Source organism: Rana temporaria, chromosome 8 (assembly GCF_905171775.1).
Source record: "Rana temporaria chromosome 8, aRanTem1.1, whole genome shotgun sequence".
In the NCBI taxonomy this organism is placed as follows: domain Eukaryota; kingdom Metazoa; phylum Chordata; class Amphibia; order Anura; family Ranidae; genus Rana; species Rana temporaria.
In genome coordinates, this window is record NC_053496.1 from 181,277,515 (window position 1) to 181,292,624 (window position 15,110).

Genomic DNA, 15,110 nt, shown 5'->3' on the forward strand with positions numbered 1-15,110 from the left:
TATGTTGGTCCAACACCCAAATGTTTCCTAAAGATCTGGCACTAAATTGGGAGCAATTAGAACACCAAACTATGATTACCTGGTGTACAGTATCTCCTCCTCATTTGTTGGGAACATGACGTTATATTGAGGAATGGAGATGGACCTTTCATATGGTGTACAGTATCTCCTCCTCATTTGTTGGAAACATGACGTTATATTGAGGAATGGAGATGGACCTTTCATATGGTGTACAGTATCTCCTCCTCATTTGTTGGAAACATGACGTTATATTGAGGAATGGAGATGGACCTTTCATATGGTGTACAGTATCTCCTCCCCATTTGTTGGGAACATGACGTTATATTGAGGAATGGAGATGGACCTTTCATATGGTGTACAGTATCTCCTCATTTGTTGGGAACATGATGATATATTGAGGAATAGAGGTGGACCTTTTATATGTTTTTTTTTGCAAAGTTCGATGAACTCATGGCATTTTTCCACTCATGTAACATTGTAAAACACACATGTGAATTAACACAATTATTGTTTATCACTTACTTGTGTCCAATTGTTGAGAAGATTGATCCTGTTTACTTTCCATAACACTCTCTCCCTGCTCCATATACGGCTGATCTCCACTCACCAACATCTCTTCTTCTTCCTCTTTAACCTCAACTTTTATGTATTGCAATTCTTCACCCTAAACCCAAATGATGACAGAATATATTTGTAGAAAAAAAAAAGAATAAGAGATTACATAGAAAACTGCCCTTTTATTTCTTGGAATTAAACTTTAGGTCTACATGTTTTGTCCCATCTACCTGATGATGGTGAGGGATGGTGTGACCTTCCTGTGTGGAATCCCGGGAATACAGAGGATGGGGACATCTCTCTGGTGGGTTCCCATTACTGGATCCATCTGTAGGAAACACACACACTGACTGAATACATTGTTTCTATGTGTTTATCAGATGATGGGGGATCTAGGTGGAGCCTCCGTACTGCTCTCTCCTTTACAATAAAGTCTCCTCTTACCCGGTGATGTGAGGGGCGGCTGATTCTCCATCATGACGTCCTTGTAGAGATCCTTGTGTCCTTCTAAATACTCCCACTTCTCCATGGAAAAATGGACAGGGACATCCTGACACCCTATTGGAACCTGACACACACACAATGATACAGTCACCATCCAGACACATCCCTTGTCTGTTACTGGAAAATGTCCCAGAACTCCCAGGACCGCTCACCTCTTTAGACATCAACCCAATTATCTTGTTGGCAACATCTAAAATTTTTGGTTTATTCTGTATTTCATTTATCAAAGAAGGCTGCTCAGTAATAGAGGTCGGGCTGTTAGTCAAGTTTGAAGGCAAATCGTGATCGCTCTTTGTTGTGCTATGCTCTGAAGATGGCCTTTTCTCTATGTTACAATCCTGTGTGATAAAATAATAAATATGAGATTCTTAGAACCTGACACCTCTCAGGTCAGCACATCGCTCTCTTAACGACGATAAACAAAGTTGGTAAATGCTAATCCCCAGAATTCCTCACCTGACCAATCAGCAGCTTGATAATCTCATGAGCGAGGTTCAAAATCATCTCCTTCAAGTAAAAGTATTTCTTTCTAGTTATTAGTTCACTGAATCTCTGTTGATCCTCCATCTTGACGTCCTTGTAGAGATCCTTGTGTCCTTCTAAATACTCCCACTCCTCCATGGAGAAATAGACAGTGACATCCTGACACCTTATAGGAACCTGACACACACAATGATACAGTCACCATCCAGACACATCCCTTGTCTGTTACTGGATAATGTCCCAGAATTCCCGGCACCACTCACCTTTTCCATCAGCAGATCGATGATCTTGTTGATGACTTCTAGAATCTTCTTGCGATGCTCTACCTCTGTTGTCAGGCAGTGAGGTGGCGACCCTGTGATGGGCGATGTCTCCTGAAGAAAGGTGCTGGATGTTAATGGTTCCCCAGGTTTTTTCTTCACTATTTTATAATCCTGAGAGAGAGAGAAAGTAACAATTATAATAAATGACTTCTCAGAAACCTTCTCACCTTTCCGATAAGGTCTGTGGTTTAGTTACAGATTAGAGTGATGTCATGTGACCTCCCAGAATCCTCCTCACCTCTCCGGTCAGGTCTGTGTTTTATTAATAGAGATAAGAGTGATGTCATGTGACCTCCCAGAATCCTCCTCACCTCTCCGGTCAGGTCTGTGTTTTATTAATAGAGATAAGAGTGATGTCATGTGACCTCCCAGAATCCTCCTCACCTCTCCGGTCAGGTCTGTGTTTTATTAATAGAGATAAGAGTGATGTCATGTGGCCTCCCAGAATCCTCCTCACCTCCCCGGTCAGGTCTGTGTTTTATTAATAGAGATAAGAGTGATGTCATGTGACCTCCCAGAATCCTCCTCACCTCTCCGGTCAGGTCTGTGTTTTATTAATAGAGATAAGAGTGATGTCATGTGACCTCCCAGAATCCTCCCCACCTCTCCGGTCAGGTCTGTGTTTTATTAATAGAGATAAGAGTGATGTCATGTGACCTCCCAGAATCCTCCTCACCTCTCCGGTCAGGTCTGTGTTTTATTAATAGAGATAAGAGTGATGTCATGTGACCTCCCAGAATCCTCCTCACCTCCCCGGTCAGGTCTGTGTTTTATTAATAGACATAAGAGTGATGTCATGTGACCTCCCAGAATCCTCCTCACCTCTCCGGTCAGGTCTGTGTATTATTAATAGAGATAAGAGTGATGTCATGTGACCTCCCAGAATCCTCCTCACCTCTCCGGTCAGCAGGTAGATGATCTCCAGTGTGAGGTCCAAAGTCCTTTCAGTGATGTGACTCTGGTCCTCCTCCATCCTCACTGACGTGGTGTATGATCTAAGAAAAGAGCTCCGTTCCGAGTTTTATATTACATCATAGGCCCTGTGTATCGATGCAACTGCAAGAGAATGAGAGATTCCATTTAATAAACAACCCTAGACAAAACTTTTTATTCTAGGCTTAGATAGAGCGGAGAAGGGTTAGATCTTCTGTTAAGGGTTTTATCACTAGATGGGCTTTCTAGAGAAGTATTACACTGTAAATATTGGTTTGGAGAGAAATAATACTGAACATGTGTGATAAAGGATATGTAGACATGACATTGCCGGGAATATCTATATTGTGAGCCCCGTCACATTAAGTCCCGTACACACAATACGAAAATCGGATAGAAAAATTTGTACGACGAGCTGTCTGCCGATTTTAGGATCGTTAGTACGATGCTTTCGACAGCCGATTTTGCTTTTTTCGTCAGACAAAAGCTGGATGTGCAGACTATTAAACTTTTGTCGGATGTGAACTCAACGTCCAGTTTTCGTTTCATTAGTACGAAGAATATCGTAAGAGCATGCACAGAAATTAAAAAATACATACAAACCTATTCAACACATTGAAGAAAGAACACATCCTGGACTGCAGCACTGGCGTCTTTATTGTATAATAACAATATAATCCAATATACAGTCAAATGAAAAGTGGACAAAACAAGGACAAGGTGGCTAACGCGTTTCACATCGTGAGATGTGTTCTTTCTTTATGGACCTGTGCAGAGCCAGCACCTGTCGGTATTGAGTAGGGCGGGAGCAATGTGAGGGATCAGAAGCTTCGTGAGCGGTAATTTTTCTTTCTACTATTCAACACATTATGTCACTTCTGACGTTGTATTCTGTCGTACGAAATTTTTAATATCGTGAGTAACCTCTTCACTTTTGACATGAGACTAGCATGCCACAAAAAAAAAAGGACGTTTGGTCGTCCGAAAATCTAAGCTTGAGTACGAGGCTTTAGTGTCGCTGGACGCTGCATGTACTGCGCACATTGATGTCACCCTGACAGCCAACTCCACCAAAATAGGTCTGTGGGCATCTATTTTGAGGATGTATCTGGTCTATAAACCAGAGGCTCCGGATGGACAGTTGGATAAATGGTTCTATATTTAGGATGTATCCAGTTTATAAACCAGAGGCTCTGGATTAATATTTCGATAAATGTTTCTATATTTAAGATGTATCTAGTCTATTAACCAAGAGGCTCTCATCGAACAGTTGGATAAATAGCTCTATATTTAGGATGTATTTGGTCTATAAACCAGAGGCTCTGAATGGACAGTTGGATAAATAGTTCTGTATTTAGGATGTATCTGGTCTATAAACCAGAGGCTCTGGATGGACAGTTGGATAAATGGTTCTATATTTAGGATGTATCCGGTCTATAAACCAGAGGCTCTGGATGGACAGTTGGATAAATGGCTCTATATTTAGGATGTATTTGGTCTATAAACCAGAGGCTCTGGATGGACAGTTGGATAAATGGTTCTATATTTAGGATGTATCCGGTCTATAAACCAGAGGCTCTGGATGGACAGTTGGATAAATGGTTCTATATTTAGGATGTATCTGGTTTATAGACCAAATCAGACGTCACAGTGACTATGGAGGAAGAGGACGGACATGACAGGGTTACTGGGTGTAAATATAAAATAATATCTTATTACCTCCTCTGCTGCCAGTTCCCGCAATGTCTCCTCTTTATTTCCTCTCGACTCACCTCTCACCTGGAACTTTCCCTCTGTTTTATTACGTCACTTCCCGTCTTTGCATTCCTTTGACAATACGTAGGATATAAAGTCTGTTTGCATTACAATATTCTAACAGATTCTTGGTGCGTTTTTTTTTGTTCAATTTGAAATCCAGATAATAAGTAAAGATAATGAAAATCTATTTTATTGCTTTTTTTAAATTCAGTAAAATTGACCAATCGGAGAAACATACCACATACGCCCAAATAAAATTAAAACATAAAGAAGAATGGGAATGGCCTGAAAGGTCTCGGTGGTCATAGGTGCTCTAAAGAATCCTAGACCAGCAATAGCACTAGTAAAAGTGACAGGCTGATCCTCTAGTTTCGAGATAGTGTTTACCTCATCAACAAGAGCCAAAATGGTCTCTTTCAGTTTAGGAGTGATGGCAGAAAACTGTGACTTCTCAGAGAAAGGTTCATCCGGTAAAGACGGGAGAGACTCAGCATCAGAGCCTCAGTGGCAGTTGGCTTAGAGGCCACTAAAGCCGCAGGGATCGGATACTGTATCCACAGGAGAGGAAGCATTGAGCACTTGTGGCCCCTTTGACAGAGTTGGCAAACACCAGAGCTATTTGGTCCCAACAGTCATGCATGACTGAGGTGAGAGCAGTGGCGGGACAAGGTCATCCAGCGCCCAGGGCAAAGATGCAAATATAGTATTTTTAGTGTCTCTACTGTATGTATCCTTAGATATCAGCTGACACACAAATGGGTCCACAGGGCTTGAGCCCCTGGAGTTACTGTGAGGGGGGCTCACTTTGATTTTGATGGCATCTAAGTCACAGCATTTCTTGCATGCTTTCTTCACACCTGCCTCAAGGGCTTGGCCTTTGGCCGGGACTGCCGGAACCTTTGTAAGGCCAGCCATTGTATATCATTTTGATGCTTGAAGCACATTTCCTTTTCCCTTATTCCCTGTTTTTTTATGTTGTATGTCTTTTGCACAGCACAATGACACTTTACTTACTCCCAATTAGTAGGGTGTAGGCCTGCCCTAAAAATCTTGGAACGTGGCCTTATGGTCAGGTTCTGCCTTTGGGGGACCCTGTTTAGTAGTTGGGCAAATCTTGCATCAGCAGGTCTCCCGAAGTAAGGGGTCTGGCTGGGTGGAACATGAGTACCCCAGTCCCTGTCAGCAGTCTTCTATTCTGGGGTATCAGGGCTAGGGTCCTTTTTCTTTGGAGGAGAACCATGTGAACACCCTGTGCACTTTTTGTGTGATTTACTTCCGGGAATCACTTTTTTTGTGCACAGTCTTTGTTTCTTGTGTGCGCATTGGATCTCAGAACAAAAAAAAAAAAATTGTGGATCTGGACCTTCTAAATCTAGACTCTACAAAAGACTCTACTTTACACTTATAAAATAAAACACCAATGGATTCATCTCTAGGGACTAACCACGATTCAATTCAATCTATCCAAAACCAAGCTCATAATTTTTGTTCCCCCACGTAATTCTTCCCCTGATCTCTATCTCAAGATCAATGGCAGATTTATTAGTCTGTCACCACATGCCAAGGTTATAGGTGTAATCCTGGACTCTGAACTATCCTTTCGGCCCCACGTCCAATCACTGTCCAAATCATGCGCCTCAACTGCCGCAACATCTCCAAAATATGCCGCTTCCTAACCAATGACACCACAAAGCTCCAAGTTCCCTCCCTGATCACCTCTCGCCTTAACTACTGCAATTCCCTCCTCACTGGCTCACCTTTACATAGGATATCCCCCCTTAAGTCCATCATGAATGCTGTTGCCAGGCTCATCCACCTTACCAACCTCTTAGTGTCTGCTACCCCTCTCTGCGAATCCCTCCATTGGCTTCCCCTCACCCAAATTAAATTCAAAATGCTAACAATAACTTACAAAGCCATCCACAACCTGACCCCCAACTATATCACTAGCTTAGTCTCGAAATAACAACCAAATCTTTCTTTTTGCTCCTCCCAAGACCTCCTGCTGTCCAGCTCCCTTGTCACCTCATCCCATGCTCGCCGATTATCTCCTATTCTGTTAGCTTTTAGACGATCCCTGAAAACCCTCCTCTTCAGAGAAGCCTACCCTACCCACACCTGACAACTGTATTTACATTTTCTCCATCAGTCTATCGCCCACAGTTATTACGTTTTGTGTCACTTGACCTTCCCTCCTAGATTGTAAGCTCTAACGAGCAGGACCCTCTGATTCCTCCTGTATTGAATTGCATTGTAACTCTACTGTCTGCCCTCATGTTGTAAAGCGCTGTGCATGTTGGTGCTATATAAATCATGTATAATAATAATAATTCAATCACCAATCATCCGAGAAATTGTGGTCATTTATAAAAAAAACCAAAAAAACACAGGACCAGAATATAGTGACGTCTAGAGTTTTCTTGTTTATTTTAGAAAATCAGAATGAATGATTAACGCACAATCTTGAATAACTAAAGTAATAAATATATCAAATTTATTAAATATTTCACATTGACTGGACAAACAAAGCCGGCTACTTCTGTAAAACAAAGAGCAATGACGTTCAGGAACCAAAATAAACCTATAAAAAGGAGTTGTCTATGTATTCCCATACTTGTCCATATGGTGAGTGTGGGACCAAGTCATCAGTGTTTGTTTAAAACACCATATTACTATATTGTAATACCTGAAAACCAAGAACTATCACATCACACCACACAAAAAACGTTTAATATCTTCACCATAGTGCTACCTTAAAAGCCAAACCTCCTAGGGTTCCCATTATTTCCTGGTATAATTATATCTCTTGACTTCCTGGGTCTACGTATGGATTCTTTATTTAACATTGATGAAAAACCAAAAAAACGAGGATCGGGATGCCAGGAACCGTAGAAACCAAATCTTACCCCATTGGCGTCTCCAAAAAGAGACTTAAACCAAGAGACCTCAGTGATAACGGAAAGGCCATTTTTGCCGTTTACCCTTTCTCATGTACACCAGTGATAACGGACATGCCCATGTACTCCTTCGTAAATGACTTGTTTTGATATATTATTTCTATGGAGAAACGATAGAAACATTTAATATCTTCATAATGCCAATACGCCTATCCACCTCCCTCCCCCGTTGAATCTGAAGCTCCTAGGGTTCCGATCATTCCCTGGTATACTTAGATCTCTTGACTTCCTACGTCTACGTATCCACTTGGACCATTACGAGAGGGATCATCCTTGCTGGATCTTTATTTAACATTAATGAAGAACTGAAAAAAGAGGATCGGGAGCCAGGAACCGTAGAAACCAAATCTTACCCAATTGGCTCCTTCAAAAAGAGACTCAAGCCGAGAGATCCCAGCGATAAATGTCCATGTACTCCTTCATAAATGACTTGTTTTGATATATTATTTCTATTGGGTAAACCATAGAAACATTTAATATCTCCATCACATCATAATACACCTATCCACCTCTCTCCCCCATTGAATCTGAAACTCCTAGGGTTCCGATCATTCCCTGGTATACTTCTCTTGACGTCCTGGGTCTACGTATCCACTTGGCCCATTACGAGAGGGATCATCCTTGCTGGATTCTTATATAACATTGCTGAAAACCCCCCAAAAAAACGAGGATTGGGAGCCAGGAACCGTAGAAACCAAATCTTACCCCATTGGCGTCTCCAAACAGAGACTTAAACCAAAAGACCTCTGTGATAACGGAAAGGCCATTTTTGTCGTTTACCCTTTCCCATGTACACCAGTGATAACGGAAATGCCCATGTACTCCTTCGCAAATGACTTGTTTTGATATATTATTTCTATGGAGAAACCATTTAAACATTTAATATCTTCATCATGCTAATACGCCTATTCACCTCCCTCCCCCGTTGAATCTGAAGCTCCTAGGGTTCCGATCATTCCCTGGTATACTTAGATCTCTTGACTTCCTACGTCTATGTATCCATTTGGCCCATTACGAGAGGGATCATCCTTGCTGGATCTTTACTTAACATTAATGAAGAACTGAAAAAAGAGGATCTGGAGCCAAGAACCGTAGAAACCAAATCTTACCCCGTTGGCTCCTCCAAAAAGAGACTCAAGCCGAGAGACCCCAGTGATAACAGAAATGCCCATGTACTTCTTCATAAATGACTTGTTTTGATATATTATTAAGAAGTAAACCATAAAAACATTTAATATCTTCATCATGCTAATACGTCTATCCACCTCCCTTCCCCGTTAAATCTGAAGCTCCTAGGGTTCCGATCATTCCCTGGTATTCTTAGGCCCCGTACTCACGACCAAACATGTCTGCTGAAACTGGTCCGCGGACCAGTTTCAGCAGACATGTTTGGCCGTGTGTAGGCCCGAGCAGACCATTTTCGGGCGGATCGGACAGGTTTCCAGTGGACAACTGTTTCCTGGACTTGCTTTAAAACAGTCCGCTGGAAACCTGTCCGCCCGGACATGTACGGTCGTCTGTACAGACCTACCGTACATGTCCTGCCGCCCGCCATCCCTCGCATGCGTCGAATGACTTTGACGCATGCGTGGAAGCATTTTAAAGGCACCGACGCGGCGAAACCGCGGACACGCCCCGCGTATTGTTTACGCGCGGACCTCTGTTCGATGGTGTGTACAGCCATCGAACAGAAGTCCCCGGGCAGTCCCCGGGCAGACATGTCCGATGAAAACGGTCCGCGGACCGGTTTCATCGGACATGTCTGCTCGTGAGTGCTCGGCCTTAGATCTCTTGACTTCCTGGGTCTACATATCCACTTGGCCCATTACGAGAGGGATCTTCCTTGCTGGATCTTTAATTAACAATCATGAAGAACCCCAAAAAAATGAGGATTGGGAGCCAGGAACTGTAGAAACCAAATCTTACCCAATTGGCATCTCCAAAAAGAACCTTAAACCAAGAGTTTAACCAGTGATAACGGAAATGCCCATGTACTCCTTCGTAAATGACCTGGGTCTACGTATCCACTTGGCCCATTACGAGAGGGATCATCCAAGCTCCATCTTTATTTAACGTTATGAAAAACCCCAAAAAAGAGGATCAGGAACCATAGAAACCAAATCTTACCCTGTTGGCGTCTCCAAAAAGAGAGTCAAGCCAAGAGACTCCAGTGCCACTTTTGACGTTTATGAAGAACCCCAAAAAAAAGGCCCAGGAGCCAGGAACCGTAGAAACCAAATCTTACCCCGTTGACATCTCCAAAAAAAGACTCAAACCAAGAGACCCCAATGATAACGAAAAGGACACTTTTGCCATTTACCCTTTCTCATGTACTCCTTCGTAAATTACTTGTTTTGATATATTATTTCTATGGAGTCAACCATAGAAACATTTAATATTGTCATCATGCTAATTAATACACCTATCCACCTCCCTCCCCCATTGAATCTGAAGCTTTTAGGGTTCCGATCATTCCCTGCTATACTTAGATCTCTTGACTTCCTGGTTCTACGTATCCACTTGGCCCATTACGAGAGGGATCATCCTTGCTGGATCTTTACTTTACATTAATGAAGAACTGTAAAAAGAAGACCAGGAGCCAAGAACCATAGAAACCAAATCTTACCCCGTTGCTCCTCCAAAAAGAGACTCAAGCCGAGAGCCACCAGTGATAATGGAAAGGCCACTTTTGCGGTTTACCCTTTCCCATGTACTCCTTTGTAAATGACTTGTTTTGATAAATTATTTTTATGGAGTCAACCATAGAAACATTTAATATCTTCATCATGCTAATACGCCTATCCACCTCCCTCCCCTTCTGAATCTGAAGCTCCTAGGGTTCTGATCATTCCCTGGTATACTTAGATCTCTTGACTTCATGGGTCTGCGTATACACCTGGCCCATTACGAGAGGGATCATCCTTGCTGGATCTTTATTTAACATTGATGAAGAACCCAAATTGGAGAATTGGGAGCCAGGAATAGTAGAAACCAAATCTTACCCTATTGGCGTCTCCAAAAAGACACTCAAGCCGAGAGACCTCAGTGATAACGGAAAGGCCATTTTTGCCGTTTAGCCTTTTCCATGTACTCCTTCGTAAATTACGTGTTTTGATATATTATTTCTAAGGAGTAAACCATAGAAACATTTAATATCTTCATCATGCTAATAGGCCTATCCACCTCCCTCCCCCGTTGAATCTGAAGCACGTAGGGTTCCGATCATTCCCTGGTATACTTAGATCTCTTGACTTATTGGGTCTTCGTATCCACTTGGCCCATTACGAGAGGGATCATCCTTGCTGGATCTTTATTTAACATTATGAAGAACCCAAAAAAGAGGATCGGGAGCCAAGAACCGTAGAAACCAAATCTTACCCCGTTGGCTCCTCCAAAAAGAGACTCAAGCCGAGAGCCCCCAGTGATAACGGAAAGGCCACTTTTGCGGTTTACCCTTTCCCATGTACTCCTTCGTAAATGACTTGTTTTGATATATTATTTCTATGGAGTCAACCATAGAAACATTTAATATCTTCATCATGCTAATACGCCTATCCACCCCCCTCCCCTGTTGAATCTGAAGCTCCTAGGGTTCCGATCATTCCCTTGTATACTTGGATCTCTTGACTTCCTGGGTCTACATATCCACTTGGCCCATTAGGAGAGGGATCATCCTCACTGGATCTTTATTTAATATTGATGAAGAACCCAAATAGGAGGATCAGGAGCAAGGAACCGTAGAAACCAAATCTTACCCTGTTGGCCTCTCCAAAACAGACTCAACCCAAGAGACCCCAGTGATAACGGAAGGGTCACTTTTGCCGTTTACCCTTTCCCATATACTCCTTCGTAAATGACTTGATTTGATATGTTATTTCTATGGAGTAAACCGTTCCATCTGTGAAATATAACAACAGCATTAGCAGCTGAGTGTTCGAGATTGGTGAATTTTCTGGTGCTGAACAAGTTGTCTTTTTTCAATAAAACATTTCCCGCACAACGAGCAAGGAAAAGGACGCTCGCCCGTGTGACTTCTGTGGTGTATTAGAAGTTTTGCTTTCTCTGTGAAACATTTCCCACACAGTGAACATGAAAAAGGACGCTCGCCCGTATGAATTCTCTGGTGCGTAACGAGGCCTACTTTGTGAATGAAACATTTTCCGCACTCCGAACATGAATAAGGGCGCTCGCCTGTGTGAGTTTTCCGGTGCTTAACAAGGCTTCCTTTGTGTATGAAACATTTCCCGCACTCGGAACACGAATAGGGACGCTCGCCCGTGTGACTTCTCTGGTGTGTAAGAAGTGTCTTTTTCAAAATGAAACATTTCCCGCACACTGAACATGCGAAAGGGCGTTCACCCGTGTGGCTTTTCTGGTGATTGACGAGGTCTCCTTTCGCAGTGAAAGAGAAACCGCACTCTAAACATGAGAAAGGACGAACACCCGTGTGACTCCTCTGGTGTTTAACAAGGTTTCCCTTTTGACTAAAACATTTCCCGCACTCTGAACACGAAAAAGGACGCTCCCCCGTGTGAATTCTCTGGTGAAGAAGGAGTTTTACTTTATCGGTGAAGCATTTCTTGCACTCTGAACACGAATAAGGACGCTCACCTGTGTGACTCCTCTGGTGCAAAAGAAGGTTTCCTTTATCGGCAAAGCGCTTCCCGCACATTGAACACGAATAGGGGCGCTCTCCCGTGTGGCTTCTCTCGTGCCTAAGAAGGCATCTTTTCTCAATGAAACATTTCCCGCACTCTGAACATGAGAAAGGGCGCTCGCCTGTATGAAGTCTTTGGTGTCTAACAAGGTTTCCTTTCAAAGTGAAACTTTTTCCGCACTGTGAGCATGAGAACGGGCGCTCTGCTGTGTGACTTCTCTGGTGTGTAAGAAGGTCTCTGTTTTCAGTGAAAGGTTTCCCGCACAATGAATGTTCTGCTATGGGAACTCCTCCATGCCCTAAAGAAGATTCCTGGGGATTAGATGGATCTGTTGAGCTCTGAGATTTTAGATGGATTTCTGGAGTCACAGAATGGGATTTATGGGAAGATTCCTCAGAGGGGTTCAAGGATTTCTCCGAATTGTAAGATCTTTGACGTATATTGTGAGTAACGAGATTTGCTTCTGGAGAACATTGAGTGACGCCATTATCTTCTGTAGTATAATCTGGAGATAAAACAAAACGTCCCTCCGAGGTATTCCGGCTCCAGTTCCGCTTCCGGCTCCGGTTCTGTTCATCTGTTGGAAAGCAATTAAAAAAAAAAAATGTTATAGTTATGTTTCTGCTTTACATTCAGGAGTCATATACACTATATAACCAAAATTATTGGGACGCCTGCCTTTACACGCACATGAACTTTAACCACTTAAGCCCCCGGCCACTTTTTGCGATTCGGCACTGCGTCGCTTTAACTGACAATTGCGCGGTCGTGCGACGTGGCTACCAAACAAAATTGGCGTCCTTTTTTTCCCACAAATAGAGCTTTCTTTTGGTGGTATTTCATCACCTCTGTGGTTTTTATTTTTTGCGCTATAAACAAAAATAGAGCAACAATTTTGAAAAAAAATTATATTTTTAAATTTTTGCTATAATGAATATCCCCCAAAAATATATAAAAAACATTTTTTTTCCTCAGTTTAGGCCGATACATATTCTTCTACATATTTTTCAGAAAAAAAAAATCGCGATAAGCGTTTATCGGTTGGTTTGCGCAAAAGTTATAGCGTTTACAAAATAGGGGATAGTTTTATGGCATTTTTATTAATATTTTTTTTTTTACTAGTAAATTGGCGGCGATCAGCGATTTTTATCGGTACTGCGACATTATGGCGGACACATTGGACACTTTTGACACATTTTTGGAACCATTGGCATTTTTATAGCGATCAGTGCTATAAAAATGCATTGATTACTATAAAAATGCCACTGGCAGTGAAGAGGTTAACAGTAGGGGGCGAGGAAGGGGTTAATCATGTTCCCTAGGTGTGTTCTAACTGTAGGGGGGGGGTGGACTGACATGGGGAAATGACAGATCGCTGTTCATACATTGTATGAACAGACAATAGGTCATTTCCCCCCTGACAGGACTGGGAGCTGTGTGTTTACACACACAGCTCCCGGTTCTCGCTCTGTAACAAGCGATCGCGGGCGCCCGGCGGTGATCACGACCGCCGGGCACACACGTCGGCATCAGGGGAGAGCGGCGGGGCCCCTATTGGCTGCTGGGAGAGGTGACGTATAGCTACGTGCTCTCGCCCAGCAGAGCCGTATAACTGCGGCGGCTGGTCGGCAAACAGTTAATGGGATCCCAGTCTTACTCCGTAGGGTTCAATATTGAGTTGGCCCAACCTTTGCAGCTATAACAGATTCAACTCTTCTGGGATGGCTGTCCACAAAGTTTAGGAGGGTGTCTGACCATTCTTCCAGAAGCGCATTTGTGAGGTCAGGCACTGATGTTGGACAAGAAGGCCTGGCTTGCAGTCTCCACCCACTCTAAAGGTGTTCTATCGGGTTGAGGTCAGGACTCTATGCAGGCCAGTCAAGTTCCTCCACCCCAAACTCACTCATCCATGTCTCTATGGACCTTGCTTTGTGCACAGTGCAAATAACTAACGTGTTTTGGATGTCAGGCCTTAATCATAGCATGGGTAAGGCCTGTCGGGCCGAAACGCGTTAGGGCATTTGCACTGTATTTAACCATGTAGTCAATAAAGTAATTTCAATTTTGATGACACCAAGTTGCCACCTCCATTTGACCCTTGAATGGTATACAAGCGCGGCACCTCACCCTTACACACCATGATTAATTTGCAGCCATACTTCCAATAAATTACAAAAGAACCCGATACAGAAATGGTTCTTTCTTCTAATCGCTGTGAAAACGAGGAATATTATTATCTTTTGAAAGCAAGAGGTGGTAGAAAATTGGGTCAAACTTCCTATGGATTTTTTGCCTTCCGTTGGATCAGCAGATTTCAATTTTTTATGTTCTTTTTTTTTTTTTTGCTTTTTTCCACACATGTATTGATAAATGCACACTTTGTACTCATTGTAGAAGAATGGAAATGTGAAATTTACTGTTTATGACTTACTTGTGTCCATATGTAGAGAAGATTCCTCCTGTTTAATTTTCATAATCATCTCCCCCTCCTCCATAGACTGCTGATCTCCACTCTCCAACCTCTCTTCTTCTTCCTCTTTTATGTTTTCTGGCTTTTCAGGCTAAACCCCAAAAGTGGTAGAATACATTCCCAAAAAGAGAAAAAGTAAAAGAATGTAATTTCGTACTTTAGAATGATTTTTGACCTTCCCCCAGCCTTCAGTCCCACCTACCTGATGATGGTGAGGGATGGTGTGATCTTCCTGTGTGGAATCCCGGGAATACAGAGGACGGGGACATCTCTCTGGTGGGTTCCCATTACTGGATCCATCTGTAGGAAACAAACACACTGACTGAATACATTGCACTGCTCTCTCCTTTACAATAAAGTCTCCTGGCAGCCTCTTGCATAACAGCCCTGCATTTCTAAAAAGACAGTAACATGTGCACCACCCTACAGTTTGGGCCCCACTGTTAGC

The 15,110-nt window shown here is 42.8% G+C and overlaps 2 protein-coding genes across 2 annotated transcripts in view; both read right to left on the bottom strand.

Annotated features, from left to right (window-relative positions):
- LOC120910576 overlaps nucleotides 1–858 on the bottom strand; it is a 76,529-nt gene extending 75,671 nt beyond the window's left edge. Inside the window, exon 1 of the mRNA XM_040322335.1 lies at nucleotides 544–858. Within this exon, the coding sequence (XP_040178269.1) occupies nucleotides 544–634 (91 nt within the window). The 5' untranslated portion in view covers nucleotides 635–858. The remainder of the gene's footprint in view (nucleotides 1–543) is intronic.
- Nucleotides 859–9,317: 8,459 nt separating this feature from the next.
- Nucleotides 9,318–14,899, bottom strand: LOC120910117 (zinc finger protein OZF-like). Its single transcript, XM_040321989.1, has 3 exons — nucleotides 14,865–14,899; nucleotides 14,624–14,753; nucleotides 9,318–12,769 (listed from the first exon to the last, which is right to left on the bottom strand). The coding sequence occupies exons 2-3, from the start codon at nucleotides 14,685–14,687 to the stop codon at nucleotides 11,454–11,456; spliced, it is 1,380 nt and encodes a 459-aa protein (XP_040177923.1). The 5' UTR covers nucleotides 14,688–14,753; nucleotides 14,865–14,899; the 3' UTR covers nucleotides 9,318–11,453.
- Between the last annotated feature and the right edge of the window lie 211 nt (nucleotides 14,900–15,110).

What these genes read in the sequence shown, in the direction of transcription:
- LOC120910117 (XM_040321989.1), bottom strand. Translation starts at nt 14,687, where the DNA reads ATGGAGGAGGGGGAGATGATTATGAAAATTAAACAGGAGGAATCTTCT. An exon ending in TTCTCTACATATGGACACAA is followed by an intron (nt 12,770 to 14,623) that starts GTAAGTCATAAA and finishes GCTTTCCAACAG; the next exon opens with ATGAACAGAACCGGAGCCGG.